This window comes from Oreochromis niloticus, linkage group LG10 (genome assembly GCF_001858045.2).
Source record: "Oreochromis niloticus isolate F11D_XX linkage group LG10, O_niloticus_UMD_NMBU, whole genome shotgun sequence".
Lineage (NCBI taxonomy): Eukaryota > Metazoa > Chordata > Actinopteri > Cichliformes > Cichlidae > Oreochromis > Oreochromis niloticus.
Genome location: NC_031975.2, coordinates 26,360,278 through 26,382,217, shown reverse-complemented (window position 1 = coordinate 26,382,217; position 21,940 = coordinate 26,360,278). Strand labels below are relative to the sequence as shown.

Below are 21,940 nucleotides of genomic sequence, written 5' to 3'. Positions count from 1 at the left end.
TCAGAGTCTCTTTAGATATGATGCAGTCACCATTTCTCCCATTCAAAGCTCAAATGTGGGGACAGTCTTTTTTGCTGCTGTAACTTTTTATGCAGTTCATGTTCCTGCTGATCACACCACACATAGCTGTAAAGGCACTTAGTTCGATGCTCTTTCCAAATGTTTCAGTGAGAAATGCTTTTCCAATAAGTGGCGAATTTTTGTACAAAACCAGAAAAATGAGTCAGCAGCAGATTTAGTTTTAGTTAACTATAATGACTTTGCTCTCTGGCTCCCTACACAACCCAAAGACACGAATGTTAGGTTAACTGGTGATTCTAAATTGGCACTAGGTGTGAATTTGAGTGGGAGTGGTCTCTTTGTTGGCCTTTTGATGGACTTTTGCAAGTCAGAATTTTTGGATTAATAATGAGATTAAACGTCCACCACTACGGAGGGCCTAGAGTGCCAAAAAGAACTAACTAAATGCATCATTACATAATTAATAAAAATGTCAAATTACAATTGGAAATTGATTAAATGCATATAATTAGGATTCAATAATTTATTTAAAAATATTTCCAATTTTAATTTATACATTTAATTAATGCATTTGTTCATTTTGGCACTCATAGACCTCTATAACTGCAAACTGATCTGTTCCTTTTAGCGCTTGGTTCCATTTCTGTTGACTAAGTGTTAAATAACAAACTGGGCATGATTTTATCCACTAACAGGCAGGGTGGAGTTACTTCAGCTGACAGTTAAAGGTGGGGTTCAACCCAGACCTGCTGACTATTCATTTTCCTGTTTGGTCTGAAGGTATTTTTAGTGTCCCAAGGGACCCATGTTTTATTTTGAAAAGTCAAATCAGGAACTGGGAGGTAAATATTTTGAAGGGCTTAACATTTGACCTTGCTGCCAGTGAGAAGTTCAGGCAGAGGAGGCAGAAATCAGGCAGTTCAGTGAAAACCTGCACTCTGACAGGTTTTCATTAAACATCATGCACCTGTGTGCACATGAACTGTAGCAGGAGAAAGAAAGGCATAGGATTTGTCATACACCCTGTGCTAATATCCAGGGTGCAGTGGTGGTAATCCACTACATGTAGAGGGGGAGTTCCACATTTTATGGATTTGGTGTTACTGTGTAAGAGAAGTTTTCAACAGTCTTGAAAACTTGTTTTGTTTGCACAGCATGCTTTGACCTATACTTACTGGCCACTTTATTAGGTATACCACACTAGTACCTGGCATAGATTCACCAACATTCTTTGAAACACACACAGATTGGTCAGATGAACATCCACCATGTTAATCTCCTGTTCCCCATCCAAACAGGTCAGTTCTGATCCTACCATCCAAATGTCACAGCAGAAATGGAGGCCCATCAGATCAGGCAACATTTTTCAGATCATCTTCCTGTCCAGTCTCGGTGAACTTGCCTTTGAGCTTTTTTAGCTGGCGTAGTCTTCTGCTGCTGTAGCCCATCTGCTTCAAGGTTCTACATGTTGTGCATTCAGACTGCCGTCTTTCTATCGGCTCAAAGTGGTATGGCCATTGCCCAGAGAGCTGCCACTCGCTGGATAAACCCCAGCAGATCAGCAGGTTCTGAAATTCTCAGACCAGCCTGCCGTGTGTAGTCACCTTTCCGCCCCATTCTGATGCTTAGTTTGAATTTCAGTAGGTCCCCTTGACCATGTCTATGTAAGACTTGCATAGATGATGAGAAGTAATAATTCTCTCCAGCTGTGCTTATCTCTGCTTCACAGAGTGAATGGGTTAAAGAGGAATTTCCCCACGGGGATCAATAAATAAGGTATACATTATCAATATTTGCCCCCAGTGTTCCCAAAAACACTGGATAATTGCACCAGGGGGCTGCAGTTACACTAATGCAATATAAAAATGGAGTACACTGACATTGAGATGTAAGACTTGCATAGTAAGTAATAATTCAGACAGAAATAACATACAGTCTGTCTACATCCCACTATCCCTTCTCCAGCTAGTGTGGTGATCCGTACTTCTGTTTTCGGTACCAGCTCCCCTTACAGGCCTCCTGTGTCCACAACCATTATGCTCAGACATAATCATTGCCCATTATGCTAATTAGTAAGATAGATAAGATAGTAGATACTAATTTTACCAATCCCTGTAATAAGGGCAAAATGATCACATTTCTACTTCCGGACTTTCATCAATTTCATACACACACACAGGGAAGACTGAATTCTTGGGGACTGTGCAGCAGTTGGACTAATGAACCTCCAAATTCTTCACTTTCACTTCAAATCAACAACCAACAGGACATTGATCCCAAAAGCACAACAAAACTATTTTTGGAATGGATAAAGCCAGATGGAACAGCATTCCCAGAGACCACACCCACACACCACACACAGTGTGGAGGAAGAACTATGTTTTTGGCTGCTTAACTGGTCACGTCCTGGATGTCGTGCAGTGGCTAAGGGAAGACTGAATTCAAAATTGTACCAAAATACAGGAGAGGGCAGAAATTCATGGCCTGAAGACATTTTGATGTAACAAGACAATGATGCTCAAAGCAGATGGTATAATAGAGTGGCTGGGAAAACAATACAATTCTTGTTTTGGAGCTACCTTAAGGTTAGGATGTGTTGATGCATGCTCAATCACCCAGGTAAGTAAATCCCAAAACGCTACGTCCAGATGAGCAGAATCAACCTTTTGGGGCTTAAGGTTAGGACAGATTTTTAATCAAGATGCTGTGGCATGATCTGAAATCCGTAACTCATTCAATCAAGAGATCGCAAATAACTGAACCTCTTTTAATCTCAAGTCTGACGGGCAGCAACATTGAATGTCTGGAGGAAGTTTGCAGTGTTGGACATCAAATAGACTTTAATGACCAGTTTCCCTGCATTTGACATTTGCATCCTCACATGCAGCTTCCTCACGTGATGTCTGTAAAAGCTCAGGCCTGCAGTACAAAAGTGCTATTACCATGGTGGGATTAGTTGGGCCGCTGCTGCTTTGGTCTTGAATGCAAAATGAGCTATTCCATCCATTAATTACCATTTGATTAGCATTTCAGCGATGGAAAGAAAATGAACTTTGACTTAAAAAAATCTGCTCAGTAACATCTCATCAACCTCAGCTTTACTTTGTAGTAAAGGCTGAACTCAAGCTGCTTTACACTCTTAAATTTTCATTATGTTAAATTAAACTAGACTGCCACAGCAGCCATTTCTACCATTGTCCTTCACATGCTACTTCTTGTGATCTGCTTGACTTGGCATTTCCTATTTGTGCAGAATTCGTTAATATTTACAAAATCTGTCCTGCAGCTGCAGTGGGAGTCTGTCCACCCAGTGGGAATGAAAGTTCAAGTAAAACAAGATGAACTACTAGACATTTATTCTGTTTATGGTGTAAAAGCAGCTATTTATCTGCTTTAAGAGGTTCATGTAAACAAAGCTCTATCTGCGGGCTGTAGATGTTAGTGAAGGAATCACTTTGTTTGGGCTTTAACTTCACTTGACATTCAGAAAGCAGAGTTCCTGTCTGGACCGGAGGGATGACACATTAGCCATTCAGGGGGCAGAAGAGCTTGATGAGATGGAAAGCATGACCAGACTGAGGGGTGCACTGCAATCCGATGATATCTCTGTACACACTGTTAACTGTTTCATTAGGAAAAAATGAATCAGGATGATTTTTCTCTTCTTTTCTGCTCTCTTGTATTCAGAATGCATTCACTCCTTAGTTGTGCTGCTGAAGGACTCACCTCTTGTCCCTCCCCTAGGGTTTTTATGCCATCTATTTGTGTCATTAACTTCTGTCTTCTCTCTCGATGTCTGTGTGCCCTTTTCTTCTTATTTACATTCACCTCCAGATGAAGCAGCTCCTGACCCTCACTGTACTTGCTGCTCAAAGATCATCTATTGTTCACTTAATAAAACTAAAGCACCTTAAAGCAACTGCTATGAACGCATGCAAAATCAATAAAATTGAATTTCTACAGGTTTGCAAACAGTTGACCAACTACACAGATATTCCAAGACTGTTCATTAACATTTGAAGGAAAAAAGACGTGCTCACCTAAGCTTCTCTTCTGTTAGTTAATATTTTGTCATCCTTTATTGTTAAGGAGGTTCAGAGGAAGCAGGAGCTTCTTACCATCATGGGCTCATCCGATCAGAATGAGAATGAACAGTCATCACTTACAGGTTTCTCATTTAACTGAATAATCAGTATTAAAGGACACACATGGACTGCTAACTCTGAAAAGAAACAAAGTGTGATTTAAGTCACTCATTAGCTTAAAATAATACGTGAACTGAGGAGACCCAAACAAAAACTCAGCTGACGCCCCATGTGGGAGTGAAGAAAGAGTGAGCTGTAGGTGAGTGCAGTCCTTATATAACGGGTGACAGGTGAGTGCAATTAAGGGCAAGCACCAAACCTGATCAAATGTGAGGAAAAGGAACAAGGTGAATCTGGTGAAGTGAGTGAGTGTGCTGAAAGGTGAGTCTTTACAACATTTATCATGGTTTCCTCATTTTTTATTTTCCTATAATGTAAAACAAGCTGAATATTTGTACATTTTTATGTATAAAATAATTAAACAATAAATAGTGGGTTTGTCTTTCTTGACCAGGATATGTCCTTCAGTACACATATTAAAGAAATATGTAGGACTGATTTCTCCTCTTTGTGCAAAAGAGTCTCAGAGTGACGCTAAAAAACTACTTCATGCATTTATTACTTCCAGGCTGGACTACTGTAATTCATTATTATCAGGATGTCCTAAAAACTCCCTGAAAAGCCTTCAGTTGGTCCAAAATGCTGCAGCAAGAGTACTGACAGGGACTACAAAGAGAGAGCAGATTTCTCCTATATCGGCTTCTCTGCATTGGCTTCCAGTTAAATCCAAAATAGAATTGAAAATCATGCTCCTCACATACAAGGTCTTGCATCATCAGGTGCCATCTTATCTTAATGACCTTATAGTACCGTATCACCCCATTAGGACACTTCGCTCTCAGACTGGTGGTTTACTTGTGTGTCGTAGAACAGACACCATCTCTACTTTTAAGGTTAGGCTTAAAACTTTACTTTTTGACAAAGCTTAGGCTGCAATTGGCTTAGACTGCTGGGGGCTTCCCATGATGCACTCTCACCCGTTTTCACTAACTATGTGTTTATACACCTCTCTGCATTTTATTATGAGTTATTATTAATCTTTGGCTCTCTTCCACAGCATGTCTTTGTCCTGTGTTCCTCCCCTCATCTCCAACCAGTCTCACCTGGTTCTGCTGGAGGTTTCTTCCTGTTAAAAGACAGTTTTTCCTTCCCACTGTGGCCAAAGTGCTTGGTCACAGTGGGTTGTCTGATTGATGGGGTTTTCTGTTTTCTCTGTATTACTGTTGGGTCCTCACAATATTGAGCGCCCTGAGGCGACTGTTGTTGTGATTTGGTGCAAAATAAAATTTAGTTCCTTTACAATAACTGCCCAAATAAATGTTTGGAAATAGTTTATTTATTTATTTATCTACTCGTTTATGGGATCTGTGCATATAAAGCCAGCCTGCAAACCAAGCTTCCTTGGGATGACGATGATGATGATGGTCGCAGTGTCTTTCCACGACTGCAGCAACAGGTGGCGGTGGACGACACAGAGGTGCAGGACATCAACAGCACCCAGAATAAAGCAGTGAGACATTTACAATCTTCTCATTTCCGTGTTAATTTCAAAATAAAACCGCTCTGTTGCCTTAATACTGGAAAATATTTACAAAATATTCTCGATACATATAAAATGTCGCTATGGAGTGTAAATTAAAGCTAAGTGGCGCAAAAATAAATGCACAAGATTGTATAGAATCGTTAACATCCTAATGCAGACGTTTAAAAAAAATGTGTGCCTGTATTTTTGAAGGCAGTGCCTTTCCTCTGGTCCCCGTGTTAGTAATTCCCGCTGAATTGACGCGACTTCGTTATCCGAGGCCACCTGCTCCGGACGACCACCGAGGAAGAGCTGCACACTGCAGCTTCTTCTCTGCCGTTTACCCGGAGGGAGAACCGGCCTGGAGGTAGGAGATCTGTCCTTACGACGTAACAAAAAACAGGCTGTACAGTGTTTTTGTAACGATCCGCTGCTCGCCTGAGCCCCGAACAGGTCCTCAGGTCCCGTTCTTTGTTTTATGGAGCGTTCATCACCAGAATGCGTTAAATAAATGAACCATTCTAATATTTTCATGCTGGTTTGCGAACGCGCTTAGTGTGTTTTACTCATTTAGCACTTTTTATGATGAATTTGAGTCTAAGTCTTTAATTCGGCCACGATACAACACACGAAGGAAAGTGTTAAGTGAATCAAAAAAGTGAGATTTGAGTCGGATTAAAAGTTTGGAAGATTTAGCACCATAATCCCAGGTTGCTTGTCTTTAGTTTCGTGATGACTGGTGGATATTTTGTCATGTCATGTTTTTATGATTTCCAAGAAGTGCACCCATGACAGACAATCTGGCATGAAATGCCAGTAATCCGGAAATCAGGAAACCATTGTTTCTTTTTTTAATACTTGAATCAGTTTCATCTGTCTTCACTTTATTTCAGTCAATACACAAGTGCACTGTAAGTAAATCTGTCTTAAAGGGGGAAACACAACTAGTGAGACTTTCTTTGTTCTCCTGTAGTGATAATGACCCACTTGAGTATCATATGTGAAGAAGCCTGCCAGTGATGGACAAAACAGACCAGTGAGCTGTGTAACTTTAGCTTTCTGGGAGCTGAGCCCAGAGGAGTTAGAAGGTTTCTCAGTGTTATCCTATTAAAAAAAAACCCCCAAAAGACAGTAAATAATGAGCTCAGGTTTAGCTTGCACACATTGTGTGCTGCAATACACCCTAAAAGTGATGCTTTAGCTATTGGACAATTTCAATGCAAATTTAAGACCCTTTTGGCTTCTGTTTGTACCCGTTTTACTTGATTCGCCTCTTTTCTGATGTTTTAGCTTTAATTCGAATTTGTCTGGTTGTCTTTGTCTTTGTGTCTTTATTTCTGTGTGTGCGTTGGAGCAGGATGGAGGCTGTGGCAGTGTGTGTATGAGCCATGGCGTCCACAGTGTCGCAGTGGTTTCGTAGCCTTCGTGTGAAGTTGCTGCAACGTTATGAGCACCAGCCTTTTGTGTCATGTTTGGCTGGTTTGTACGGCTGCCAGTGGAGACACAACAAGAGTCGACCTGAAGGCTCCTGCTGCAACAAGGTCAGGAAGCAGCTACACGAGAGCCACCCTCTGTTTATTATCATTGGAATTAATGAATCAGACTGTGGTTAAGTTTGCAGGAGTTTCAATGTTTTGGGGGTTTTTTATTTTAAGTTCCAGCGGTCTTACCAAAATAAAAGTCTGGGGAAAATGAATATTTTGGAATTTATTTTTGAAAGATTCAATATAAGAAATCAGCACAGAACTCTAGGCCCTATACGTAAGCGTCTCTGTGGCCCACTTTCCTTTCTTGAGTCATACAGTGCTCTGAAAAAGCATTTACCCCCTTCCTGTTCTCTCTCTCTCTTTTTTTTTTTTTTTGCATGTTTCAGATCATCAAACAAATTTTAATATTAGACAAAGATAACTGGAGTAAATAGAAAATTCAGTTTTAGGGAAAAAAAGGTATCTTAATCCACAAAGGCTCAAATATATACATACATTCACTGACATATTTGAATAAGTGGTCCTAAAGGTTCAACAGTGTCCTTTAACTTGATAAGGCCAAGGCCTATTAACTTCTAACTGGTGATCATGATTGACTGCAACTGGCAGTTCCCAGCATAAAAAGGATCTGATTGACGAATACCCAAAACAATAGAGAACTGCAAGGAAATCCGAGGTCTGGAAGAAGATCCAAACTGTCACCTTTAAATGTGAGTAAACTGGTTAGGAGGGATGTTCAGGAACAATCCAGGAACCACCAGGGCTCAAGGCTGTCATAGGCTTTTAAACCTGAGAACACTGTAGCAAGTGCCAAGCATGGTGGTGGTAGCATCATGAAAAAACACTAATAAATCATCGTGGGAGAATATAAATCAGCTGCAGTTGGAGGAAGATCAAACAAATCAATAAAAGGAAATGAAGTAAGGGTGATGTGTATTGATTCTTTGTTTTGTTTTCTGCAGTTATTGACTTCAGTATTTGCATTTCTACAACTGTAAAAGTCACCAAATGAGAAATCATTTTCAGACATTACAGTTAAACAACTTTGTTTCACTTTGTTATTGTGCTGATGCTGAACAGAGCTGTCCAGTTGGAGCCCCTCTGTCTCTGTAAAACTCAGAGGAAGTCTTAAACTGTCACAAAAACAGAGCAGTAAACAGTGCGGGGGCTGGATTTAACTCGGGGAATAACAAAAACAAATTTCTGTCATTGTTTCGTCTCCTCTGTCGTCAGTTGGAGGGCGCCAGCTTTGCTGTGCTTGTGGCGGCTTTCTGCTTGACGCTGCTGTTCCTCTACTTCTGGGGCCAAGCCAAGAACGACTACAATGACTTTGACTGGTGGGTGGAGCGACTCCTGCACTTGTAGTACTTGTAGTTGTAGGTAAACATAGAGCTGTCCACATTAATCTGCTGCAGGAATCATTGGTGCCAAATTTATGTTCATATGTCTTTGTCTTTGTCTTTGTTGACTCAACATGTAACAAACGTTTTTCTGCCTTCATGTCTGTTGTGCTTCCTCTCCTTTGGCTGAAGGTTTAACTTTGGGAACCTGGGCTTCTGGTTCCCGTGGTCTGTGGTGCTGCTGGCTGTCGCTGTGGTCTTCTTCACCTACGTCACAGTGCTTGTGGTGAGACACAAACTACTTGTCTTTTTAGCTGATTCGATAATTTGCCCAAGTGGTGTCATCGTTTTACTGTTGATTCTTTTTATCATATTTTTTAATGTTTTTGAAAAGTTTTTTAGAAAAAAGTCTTCATGTTTTTTTAACCACAGGTTGTTCATGTAAGTACTCTTTCATATTTTATTGATACAACAGTATTAAAACATAGGAACTTCAATCACTTTTAGTAATTTCTTTCAAACACAAATTTGAAGCAACCGATCGATTGTTTAAAACCTGAAAAATCAGGAAAAACAAAAGCAAACACTTAAATATTGTATATGTTTAATCCACCATCACTGAAATTCATTTATCTTGTAACTTGTAACTGCAATTGTTCGCTCCAGCAGCCAGAGTGAATGTTTCCGCCCAGGAAACATTCACTCTGTTGAAATCCTCTTCTTCAGGCCCTGCACCGACTATACAGGGAGAGAAAATAATTAGCACTCTGGGTGTACCACTCACCCCAGCTGATGCCATGCCCTTAACCATCCTACCCTATCTCTCTCCCAGAAATCATACCCTCCACCCACCACAAGTAGACACATGGGAAATCGATTGATCTGCAGCCCCGCAGCAGTTTTATGCTGATGTTTTCACTCATTTCTGGGCTATTTTGACACCTTTGCTTTGCTGCAGAGAGTTCTCATAAATATGCAGGAAAAGCTGGGAGGCTGTTAGTCATAAAGTGTGGAAACATGGGAACCAGTAAGCCTGCCTTTGTTCGTAGTACAAAATTACACCTACCAACGCTTCTACACACTTCTGAGGTCACTAATCGCTCCTGTTTGGGATTTGCATATTTTCCCTGTACTTCTAATCCTCCAGGTAGGCCAGCTTCCTCCCGCAGTCCAAAGGCACGCTCATTAAGTCAGTCATAAATTGGCCACAGGCCAGTGAAACTGTGGTAGTCAGTCTTTGCGTGAGGTAGTCTAGTTATGTAACTTGCCTTTCTGTTTTCTTACCCCACAATCAGTCCCTGGTTCTGCTGGAGACCTCCTCCTGTTAGCAGGGAGTTCCTCCTCCCCACTGTAAACATGAAGGGGTTCTCTTTCTAGCACTGCAGGGTCTTTATCTTACAACATAAAGCTGCTCGAGACATCTGCTGTGAAGTGGTAGATTAGAAAGCAAGTGCGTAAATGGTTCCAATGTATAACTCCAAACTGATGTAACACTTTCTTCTTCTTCATGTGCAGATGAGATACATGTTAGTTTCAAAATTTAAGTGGGTATTTGTAAATTTAAAAGAAACAAGATTCACTGTTTGTGTGTTTGCTTTAAATCGACGAGCTCAGGAGAACCTGGCCAGATCATAAGTGTGAAAGCATTTTTACAAAGGCAATAAAAGGTCAGGTTTTTATATCAACTCTGCTCTGGCTGCTTTAAACTTTTCCAAGCGCCGCTCTTATGCAATCCTGTGACGTTCCTGTGTGCAAGAGTTTTATGTTCTCATCTTTAAACCCATAACCATGCCCACTATGTTATGCTGTTATCTTATGTCCTTTACTGTTTCCTGTGCTACTGGAAAGTTAATGATGAAAATAGTGCAGAACCAGAACACAAAGAGCACAAAACAGGCCTGTCTGAACACAAAAGTCAGTTTTATTATGGGAATTTTAAAGCCAGTACAGAAATGCGGGCCCTTTGGTGAATGCATTTATTAACTATAGCTCACATAGACTTTGAACTATTCCTCAGACTTTGTCCAGAAAGTCCCATCATCTCTTCCTAAGTTTATTTTCTCTGTGCTTTTCTGTCTCTCTGCAGCTGCTGGCTGTGTGCTTGCTGTCAGAGGGCCAGAAGCTTTATTTACACTGGAGTCACAAGGTAACTCAGTGATGTCTCTCATAGTTTTTATGGAATGTCGGGTGAATGCAGTGTCACTGGAACTGGCCAGCAGCTTTTTCATAGATTTTTTTTGCAGACTTCAAATTCAATTCTGAGCTCAGACATGCATGTCTGCACAGTAATTATGGTGGATAATTACTGTGCCCGGTCTTAAAGGGACTTTTCTTTATTTTCTCTTAATTTCCTAAAGTGGTCATGAGCAATAGTTCTTCATGCTTTCTGGAGGTCTTTCAAAATTCTTCTTTGAATGCTGGCTGACCTGACATGTCCACAGGGATTTTATTTATTTTTTGTTAAGCCACGTAACATTGACCTATGAATCAAGCACAGTAAAATCACCTAACACATGGTGTTGATCTAGTATCTACACATAAAAGAACCGATTTTAAATTATATCTCCTGGCACTTTGTTACTAGCAGCCTTTAACTGGATCTATGAAAAATTCCAAAGATAAAATAGTTTCAGTGTCTGAAAGTCATTTCCTTAAGAAGTAGGGAAAAGAGAGAGAGATAAATCTGGACCTTCAGTTGATTCATCGACTGCTCACTTAAGTCTTATCAGAAAAAGTCTCAGTGGAAGGGTGGCTGTAAAGAAGCTGTTCTTAAGGAAGGGTAAAAAGTCTGAGGTATGCCACATTACACAAGAGCTGGACTGAAAATTAGTGGAGATAAATTTTTGCTTCAAATCGTCAGTAAGTACAGAGGTCAGGAGACCGAGACGACAGCGAGTGTTAAAACACAGTGGAGGCAGACAGAAAGTTTCAGCATGGCAATGATACCAAACACACTGCTAGTGCAGTAAAAACATAGTTGGATAGAAAAATACACAGTGGAAAACTATGCGTCATGGATTGGCCTTCCCAGAGGCCTCAATATTATTGAAGCAGTGTAGGTTCACCTTGATGTATAACAAAGGCAGCCAACATCCAAGGAAGAGCTTTGAATGTCCTTTGAGAAGCCTGCAGAACTGTTCCTGTTCCTGACTGCTTAAAGAAAATGTACCAAATATTGACTTTAAAGCTTGTTAGAATTGCACAAACTCTGTTTTTGTCGTATATACTGTGGTTCCATGTTTGTTGTTCTCCTTATATCAACCAGACATCATCTGAAAAAACTTTATGCTGAGAGCTAAACAGTACCCTTAAAATTGACCTGCTAATTCTTTTCTCTGAGCTTATTAGGATGTTTTATTCACTGGATGCTAAAGAAAAAAATCACTAGAATGAACGAATTCTAGTCAGTGTTGCCAAATGAAAATGTTTTCTATCGATATGAAACATTTTTCATATTTCTACACTTTGATACTGTTTTTTGCAGATCGGGATCCTGGTGAGCCTGACGGTCTCCGTCATCGCCATGGCCGTCTTGTCCAACCTGTGGAGTAAAGAATGGAGGACGCTGCTGCTGTCCTTCCAGGTGATGCTCTTCTTCTCCTCCGCCAGCCCTTACCTTGTTCTGTGTGTCTATGATTTCCACTTCTCATGTTAGATTTTACTAGATTTTTTTTTTCTCTTGTTCCTGACCAGATAACAGCACCTTTCTTACATGTGGGTGGAGTCTTACTGATGACATCACTGGCTTGGCCTGTTGCTTTGCATTTCTTTCGCATGAAAAGCAGAGGTGAGTCTCAGACATGCTTTTAAAATGTTTGTTTTTATTCTGATATATGAAAAGATGATAAACATAAAAACTCATATTTAAAGTAAAGTAAAAATTCAGTTTCCAAGAAACACAACGCAAAAAAAGCACAATATAGGCAAAATACACTCAGCAGACACTTTCTTAGGTACACCTGATCAACTAACCAATTACATTAGAGCAACTCAGTGCATTTAGGGATGTAAAGATGCTTAAACTGAGCATCAGAAAGGGGATTTTAGTGACTTTGAGTATTTCAGGAACTGGGATTTTCCAACTCATCCAAACGACTTCACAACACTTCATTTTCTTCTCACCTCCACATCCATGAACTGTGAAGCAGGTTAGATAAATACTGAGGGAAAAAAACACGCACAGAGATTCCTTCATTTATTAGTTAGGATCCCTCAGTTTTAAAAAAAATATCTCTCTCTTCGTGTTTATGCTTTTTATTGGGTGTTTGTGTTTTAGTACGGCGAGGCCTGATGATGACCGTGTACCTGACTGTCTTGTTGTCCCTCTACTTGGTTCCCCTCGGGTTGTATTCTCCTTGTATCAAAGAGAAGGGGACCCTGGGCCCTGCACCGGCTCTCATCGGCCACAGAGGAGCCCCTATGGTGAGCAAAAACACAGTTACTGCTCTGTAAAACTTTAAAGCTTGAACCCCTTTTTAGCTTTGTTTTTCCATGATGCATTCACTAACAGGAACCAGCAATGGAAAATTTGACTTTTTCTACAGAAACAAGACAAACTTTAATTAGGATTAGGGTTTGAAGTACAGATATTTCGCACATTTCTATTTATTTATTTATCTTATTTATATCTTCTACTACATAGATGATTTTTATATATTCCCTGTTGTGTCCTTTGTCTTTTCTTAATTCTTCCTGTATACCAAAGTGAGAGTGCAGCAGTATTTCAATTGTCCTAGTGTCACTTATGACAAAGTAAAACAGAGAATTTTTCTTTCTTTGTAACAGAAATAAGCAGATTTTGATTTTCTTTTTGTAAACAAACAGTTACTATTCATGAGAGTAAAGGATTTTTTTACATGCTGTTGTAAAATTCTTTGGTCTGTAAAAGAGTTTTAAGCCTGAATGTGACACAACATAAATTAGTGTAATGTGAAATATGTTCTTGGACACCACTCAGGCCCTGAACTGACACAAAAACAAAGAAAAGCTCAAATCCTTCCTGTGTGTTTTGTTCAGAGCTGAAAGTTCCACGCATGCACTGAATGCTGCTGCAAGTTGCTGTTCTCTGTTAATTCTCATTCTGCAGCTCGCTCCAGAAAACACCCTGATGTCCTTTGAGAAGGCGGTGGAGGCTGGGTGTGACGGTCTGGAGACGGATGTCACCATAAGGTCAGTGAGGAGCTCTCTGCGAAAGCATGTGTGTTCATTTATGGTACAATGGCCCTGAGAGCCCAGTGCAATGCAGCCTAAACACTATTTAGAAAACATGCTGCAAAGTGACAAAGCAATCACATGTCAGCAGCTTACTTTTTCACATAATCGCTGCACAGTCTCTCAGTTATTGTAAAACACTTTCAAAACTCTACTGAGCAGAGTACCCTGGGCTTTATTATGCAAACGGCGTCTTACTTACTTTGTTTTATGTGATTTTTATTCTGTATTTATTGCTCATTTAGTTACTGTTATGTAAAGTGTATATTTTGAATAACTTATTCAGCACTTTAGACAGCTGGGGTTGTTTAAAATGTCCTATAGAAACAAACGTGGCTTTAAAACCGCAACCAAATACGCAGATGCTGCAGAATCAACAGTGGGCGTGGCCACCGACTGTCTCGATTGATCGTGTGACCAAACATTTGTGGATGTCTTGCCATCTTGTTTCACTTCCTGTTAATTGTGGTGTTTTGTTTTCTGCTGATGACTGATGTGATTTCAGATTAACATTACATAATGTGAAATTCTGTAATTGCAACAGCTGCAACAATGAACCACAGTCTTCTTTATCTAATAGTATAGCATTTATGGTTCCTGCAGCGTTGGCTCTGTTACTTTTGGTTCTTTTTGAGGCAGACACTTTTCTACAACATGATATTTAATTATGTGTAAAGTACAGTCAGATCCAGTGACATTTTTTGTAGTTTTGCTTCTCTAAACCAGCTCAGATTTAAAACCATTCAAGATGTGAAGTACCAAAAGTGCTGCATTAACTGTTTAGTACTCAGATCCATTTTTAAATGCTGTTTGTTGGATATGAGGGAGGCCATCATTAGGCTGAAGAACCAAAACAAACCTACCAGAAAGACAGAGGAAAATCTTTAGATTTTTAGATTATTTCTTTGGTTAAGAAAAACAACTTCCCAACATCATTCCAAGAACACTTTAAAATTTTTAAATCTGTTGACCTGTCATTGTCAACGCCTAAAATCAAGAGACGCCTTCATGAATGGAAACACAGATGGTTTAGAAGAAGGTGCAAACCACTGGTTACATTCAAGAGTTGGAAGGCCAGATTAAACTTTACGAGAAAGCATTAAAAAATATTCTTTGGACAGATGAAGCAAAGATTAATCAGAATGATGGGAGTTGAAAAGCATGGAGAGGCAGAGAAACAGCTCGTTGCATCCTCTGTTAAACATGGTGGAGGCAATGTTATGGTATGGGCTTGTATGGCTTCCAGTGAAACGGGGTTGTTGTGTTTATTGATGATTTCACTGCTGATAGAAGCAGTAAGATGATCCTGAAATGTACAAGGCTGTACTCTCTGCTGCAGAACTGATTGGACGGTGCTTCATGGATAAAGACCCAGTCATACTGCAAAAGTACTCCAAGACTTTCTCAAGGAAAAGAAATGTTCTTCAATGGCCAAGTTAGTCATGTTATCTCAACCCAACAGTGTGCGGTTTTTCAGCAAACAAGATCATTGACTGGAAAAAATGTTTTTACAATTTTTAACCTGAACTGCCATATTTTATAGTTTAAACTTACCTTTGGATTTGATTTTACAATTGCACTTAAAGAAGTCTGCCAACTGATAATTTATGTCTTTTGTCCTGTTTCTCTCTCCTCACCCCCTAACCGGTCGTGCCCAGCGGTTGCTCCTGACTGAGCCTGGTTCTGCAGGAGGTTTCTTCCTGTTAAAAGGGAGTTTTTCCTTCCCACCGTCACCAAAGTGCTTGCTCATAGGGGGTCTTCTGATTGTTGGGGTTTTCTATGTATTATTGTAAGGTCTTTACCTTACAATATAAAGAACCTTTAGGCAACTTTTTTAATTGATTTGGACGTCACTCATTAATAAACTACTACTATAAGTGTTATCCCTTACATTTACAAAAAGTATTGTATATTAAAGTCGAGTATAAAGAATAGGAATCAAAGTATCCAATAAATCCAAGGATAATCAACTTTTTGAGGAATTCACTGGCATTTTAAATTCCCCAAGTTTGTCTAATAGTGAATGTAAAGTATTGATAAAAGTATTTGAGCATTTGAGCCAGGAGCTCTCTACATACATGCTGTCATGACATTGTTATGTTCCAGTTCTGTTTCTAAAGACAAGCACTGAAAACCAAGCACTTAGCCAGGTCTCAGTTAAGCCTATTAAACTTTAAATACAATAACCTTTCTGACGAGCTGACTTTTCTGTTTCTAAAAAGCTCCCTGCCCCATTCAGAGTCTCATTCTGTTGTCCTGTCCTTGTCCTCTAGTTTTGATGGCGTGCCTTTTCTGATGCATGACTACACTTTGCAGCGGACCACCAACATCCATGAAGTTTTCCCAAACCGGACCAATACTCCGGCTGCCAGGTTTACCTGGAATGAGCTGGAGAGCCTGAACGCTGGGGACTGGTTCCTGTCTGTGAGTCTGACATTTAATGACACCTTTTCCATGATAGTGATAGCCATTCTCTGATATTTGAAATTTGTAGCCAAAAAAAAAAGCTCTAAAAAAATAAAAAGTAAGAATTATTGATTTTATTCACTGCATTGTGGGATCAGCTAATAACCTCTCTGATATTCTTTTACCTGCTGTTTGCCATAGATGGACTCAGAGCACAGCTGCTAATCTTTTCTATTTAAATAAGCCATTTGAAGTGTTTTGCACATGTCTACCTGAGAGCACACACTGGGGCAAACCCAGGACATGTTGGAGAGATTGCATCACTTGGTTGGCCTGGAAATGTGTCCCAGAAGAGGGTTAGAGTGGGAGGAGGTAGCTGGGGAGAGGGAACCCTGACCCAGACTAGAATAAGTGGCAGAAAATGGATGTACGGATGTAATGAAATGGTAAAAAAAAGATATTTTGTTTCCTATATTTGAGGTTTAAGAGTGTTACTATAACTACAGGATGGAGTTGAGCATGTTTGGACACAAATGAATTCCTCATGACAACAGCCAAAAATGGAAAAAAATGAGCTGGCCAATGAGAAGCATATCACATGTCATGTGAAATCACTGTATTGATTGGTTATTGATGGTCACCCCCTGCAGCACAACCCATTTGGCACGGCTGGCTCTCTGGACGCAGACGACCGACAGCGAGCTGGAAACCAGTCTGTCTGTAGCCTGCAGGCCTTCCTCCAGCTGGCAGCTCAGACGGGCAAACTCGTGATCTTTGACCTCTATCGCCCACCCAGAGATCACCCTTTCAGAGACACCTGGATCCAGCGCACGCTCGAGGTCATCCAGAACGAATCATCCATCCATTCCTCACAGGCGAGGCTTATTTTGTTCTCTATCACCAGACTCCACTGTGAAATGTTGTAATTTAACATTTTAATGTTTGAAAAGAGTGCAGTTACTGTGAATGAGTAGTAGGTAACACCTCTTGCGTGCCATATCTAGGTGCTTTGGCTGCCATCAAATCTCAGAGCTCTGGTCCAGGAACTCGATCCTGAGCTCCAGCAGACTTCAGGCAGTCGGCTCCCTCTAGAGGAGCTCCAGAGTAACCACATCGTCAAACTCAACCTGGACTACACTTCCATGTCCGCTGAGCTCATCAGGTAACAAACTGTGTACACGTGTGTGTGTGTGTGTCTCCTTGTGTTTAGTAATAGTCATGACTTTCTCCTCTCCTGTGTGTAGGGAGTATGCTGCAGTAAACATCACCACAAACTTGTATGTGATCAGCCAGCCGTGGCTCTACTCTGTAGCCTGGTGTGCTGGAGTGCATTCAGTCACCACCAACGCCCCCCAGCTGCTCAGCACTATCAGTTCCCCTTTGTTTATCATGGTGAGCTCAAGCAATGCGCTTCATTTCTGACATCGACCTGTTGCCTCTCTTATGAAGTTTTCTTACTCCAGAAGCTTTTATTTTGAAACGCCTGACCTAGTGATGGTACCATATAGTTAGCAGTGGGGGGTAAGGGTGTCAACTTTGAGGTAATTTGGATGAGGTGCGGTTGTAGTATTGTGTAGTGGGGCTTTACCTTTTATGGTCCAAGCTGCTGAAGCAACCTACCAAATCATATCAGTCATCCAGCATAATCAGTGATTAAACCAAACTTATAGCACTCCTATTTAACCTTCAGTGGTCCCATTTCTGGTTTTAATGATTATTTTACCCTATTCCTGCTTGTTTAATGGATTGCAATTTTTAGGTTCTAATAATTGTTCATGCATGCGTGTTTTAAAGTGTCCTGCTGTTGAGTGTTTTATGTTTTTTATCTGTGCTACATAAATAAAGTTTTGCTTGCTTTTGCTGTAACATTTGTTTCTTAAATGTGTTTAAGTACACTATTTAGTCATCTAAAGCACATCTGTAGCATGTTAAATTATGTTAAAATACAGGTGTTGAAATCTTTTCAAGTGTGTGCTGGGCTTTGATTAACTTTTGATATTTATTTTTCTAGTACTACAGCCGGCAGGCCTCCTGGTCGAATAAGTGCTTGGTTACGTTAACTTGCAGCACCATCTTGTGGTAGAAATTAGTACCACAAGCTTTAATCTGGGAACCTTTTAAACCATATTTGAACACAGGAATTTACAATTATTATCAAGATGATAAAAGGAATGATAAAATGAACTGTGAACTTTTGCCTATTTATTATTGTTTCATATATAAAAGATAATAATATTCACCTGTTTGCTTCCACACGGTCTCTTCTGATCTGCTTCTCAGAGTCCCGATGAGTATAAACTGATGTGGATTCTTACTGATCTGATGTCCTTTGTGCTGATACTCCTTATCTTCTTCTTCCACAGGTGGAAAACACACACACACACACGCACACACACCTACCTTGCATCCAATACATCCAACCTGTATTCTGATGTAATCGCGATGTTTCGCTCTCTATCAAGATGAAAATGTGTTTTCAGATGGAGAGAGAGAGAACTGGCCTTCTGCACAGGCAGCAGGATCAAGATGGAAGGTGGCACTTACAGCAAATTTAAAAAGGGTAACTTGCCATAAAATAAACGGCAGACTTAAAAAAACCTAAAGGAAAACTGGAGTCTTAGATATGTGACGCACACAGACATTTTCATCTCTAGGCTAAATTAAAATCACCCCATTGTGAGTAAACAATGAATTTTTTATCTGTACATTATATTAAAAATCTGGTGTTTAAAACCCCATAAATACATCAAATTAAAAAATCAACTAAATGGAAATATTACCATCAGATTGGTTGATATAATATAGTATATATTGGAAAATTGCCATTATAAGGTTGTTTACAGACTTAAACTGATTTATTTTCTTACAGTATAGGTTTTCACAAAGATTTAATTATGAGACGAGGTATTAGCCGTACACTGTAATTAGTGCAAAAAGAAACCGGTCTAACATCTTATTTGCAATGCAAATGCAGTGTTTATAAATCAGCGATTGTTGTTTACAGTTGCAAAAATGTTTTGGGGGAGTCCTGTGGTAATACAATGTGACGAAATGAGTGTGATTTGTGATTATTTCTCATCTACCTCCTGCAGTTTAAGGAGCTGGTTTGATATTTCACACTGAGGACTGAATTAGAGGACTGAAAATGTTAACAAGCAAAAACAAAAAAGAAAAAAACACAAACAAGTGTGTGTATAATGTTTCCAGCTTTTTTTTCATGGGGGTGTTTGAACTGTTGGTCAGAAAAACCAAAACATCTAAGATGCCACCTTTGGCTCAGAAAGTCTAAATGAGATTTTGCAGATTAAATTATAGAAAAATACTTTTACATTTTTGTTTAATTTTATAGTTAATTTTATAGTTTAATACACTTTAATAACTCCATGACCTTTTCTATAGCACCTTTCATTCCATATAAAATCAATCAGTACCTCCCATCTGAACCCCTCAGAATCAGATGATTTTTTTAATTACAACTTTAGTATATTTAATGAAGTCACACAAACCTTTACCTTCATACTAAGAAAATATTGGACTCATTTTCATATCATTCATGTTTTTCCAGGATTTTTTGAGCTCACTTAAATATGGGAGATATCAATATGAAAAAGGTTTTTTTAGGGCTAAAAAACACAGTTCAAAAAATAAAATGCAGATAAATCAATTCCCACTGCCACAATATGTTTATCATATCCTGAGAATCTGCGTCTTTGGAGCTAAAAGAGGGCACCCAAACATATGAGATATCATTGGAAAGGCCAGCATGTCCTCTATTGAGCACATCAGGACTTATTAGGGTAGCTCAAATAAGTCAAAAGATAGAAGTCTTATGAGGATATAAGTGCATAAAAATGCCATATGTAGCAACTTAACTTAAAAAATGAAAATTCATATATGCAAATTGAAATTTAATATGGGGGGTGGTTCCACAATGATTTTTCTGGTCCAGGCTTTATGGGGCTAAAAACCCAACATTTTGACTTATGGACAGCTAATTTCTCTTTCTTCTGACTGTATCTTCTCTCTCAGAGCTGAGTGATATCTGGTCGGTCTCCAGTGGGAACTCTGCAGCGGAAAAGACGCCCAGCCTGGCGGTTGTAACAGAGCACTGATGTCTGCTGAGCCTTCGAAGCCAAATCACACACTGCCAACCTCGAAAAACTTCTGTGTCTTAATGAATTAAAGTGGCTGAAACAGTGCCTCACTCTGTATTTATCTGGTTTAGCGTTTAAAATCATTTTACCGTTAGACTTCAAATGGTTAGCAACAGCTAGCAGCTTAGTTTAGCTTAGCATAATGACTGGAAACACAAGGGAACAGCTAGCCTGGCTCTGGCTAAAGCTAATAAAAATCCAGTGTCTTATTAGATTGCGCTTGTTTAACCTTTCCCACTGCGGGCGTTTTTAGTCAACCTGATTTTAAATTCTTTTTACAGATTTATAATAAACCAAACTCCTTATTTATAATTGCCGTTGAACTATTATGTTGTTCCTCCTGCATACTATTATAGTGATGCTTATATTAAACAGTGTCAAATAATCAGGCGATCTAGTAATACAAGCCAAAAGCTCAGCCTTCAGAGCAGTTGGCTCAACATGTTAACTTGCTAACTTTTTTTCAGTGGCAGAAACAATCATCCATACTAATTTGGTCATCTTTGGGCATGATGGGATGTAAGCAAAGCTCCACCCACCTGCTGCTCAAACCTTCCGTTTGTAGTAGTGAGCCAGTCAGAAGACAGTTGGTTTAAGTGGGATGAAGGTAAAACGGCATAGGAGATATTCTAACAGAGAAATTACAACAACTTAACTGTGGAGCTGAAAATGAGCCAAATAGGACCACATTCCACAAACTTTAACTTTTGAGTAATTTACAGGTAATGAGCATTAACTGAGTAGAATATACATTTTTAAGAAGAGCTAAAATACTGTGGAGAAAATTTTGTTTCAGAAGTGTCACAGGTGTATGGTATGATATTGAGTGCTTATAATTGCTTGCTTCATTTCACAAACAATTTTAACACATTTGACTATTTAAAAATGTGTATGTTAGAACCTGAATAAATAGTGATAATGTACGTACACATGTTTAAGTTAAACATCACAAATCAGATCATTTTTGCATTCAAATAGCTTTCTATAAAAATGATTAAATTCTTGCATTTGTACCTTTATACCTGCTCATAATCTTGAGTACCCCTATTTGTATTTGAAAGAGATTACAACATTTTAAATAAAAGTAATTTATACATGATTGTAAAGATATAGCTTACAAGTAAAAAAAGAAAAGAAAATTGCAACATTTTAGATGCCAGAGAATTTTTCCTGCATGATCAAAGACATCCAAGTACCAGCTGTAAATAAACTTTAATTCTGATATTAAGAAACCAACCACACAGGACTCTTTGGAAAATGTTATTTATTCATTTCTACAGAATAAGATATGTGGTCATATGGATGAAACTATTTCTGTTTCATAAACATCATCCAGAACAAACAAAAGTCCGTTATGATTTACAAATTAATACTAAATTCATATATTAAAAAAAGAAGAAGAGACAAATACGAATCATTCACCGGCTACAGTACACATGGAAACACTGAAAAAAAAATCCCTACTGGATACAAAGAGTGTTTGAACTTTGTGGCACACACACGGGATGCTAACGATGAAGTAAAAGCAACTATACTCGTATTTTCTCCGAACCAGTGCTACGTTCAAGTCCAGATAGTGTTCACAGGTTTGGAGATTGTTCCTGATGTGGCTGAGGTTGACTGCAAAAATTGGCAAAGTGTAACAAATCAATCA

The 21,940-nt window shown here is 39.3% G+C and overlaps 1 protein-coding gene across 1 annotated transcript; it reads left to right on the top strand.

The window, feature by feature from the left end:
* The first annotated feature begins 4,464 nt into the window (after positions 1–4,464).
* On the top strand, positions 4,465–21,092 carry LOC100696919 (glycerophosphodiester phosphodiesterase domain-containing protein 5). The gene is made up of 18 exons (XM_013276638.3): positions 4,465–4,487; positions 5,546–5,676; positions 5,902–6,055; positions 7,046–7,229; positions 8,409–8,512; positions 8,708–8,801; positions 10,602–10,661; positions 12,000–12,098; positions 12,209–12,302; positions 12,792–12,937; positions 13,602–13,684; positions 16,000–16,150; positions 16,783–17,007; positions 17,137–17,294; positions 17,377–17,524; positions 18,413–18,495; positions 18,613–18,692; positions 20,162–21,092. Exons 4-18 carry the CDS (start codon positions 7,077–7,079, stop codon positions 20,242–20,244), a joined length of 1,761 nt encoding a protein of 586 aa, XP_013132092.1. The 5' UTR covers positions 4,465–4,487; positions 5,546–5,676; positions 5,902–6,055; positions 7,046–7,076; the 3' UTR covers positions 20,245–21,092.
* The last annotated feature ends 848 nt before the right edge of the window (positions 21,093–21,940 follow it).

Excerpts from the sequence above, each read along its gene's own strand:
- LOC100696919 (XM_013276638.3), top strand. The coding sequence starts at position 7,077 with ATGGCGTCCACAGTGTCGCAGTGGTTTCGTAGCCTTCGTGTGAAGTTG. Across the intron at positions 17,525-18,412 it reads GTTCCCCTTTGTTTATCATG|AGTCCCGATGAGTATAAACT; the intron begins GTGAGCTCAAGC and ends TCTGCTTCTCAG. Across the intron at positions 18,693-20,161 it reads TTACAGCAAATTTAAAAAGG|AGCTGAGTGATATCTGGTCG; the intron begins GTAACTTGCCAT and ends CTTCTCTCTCAG.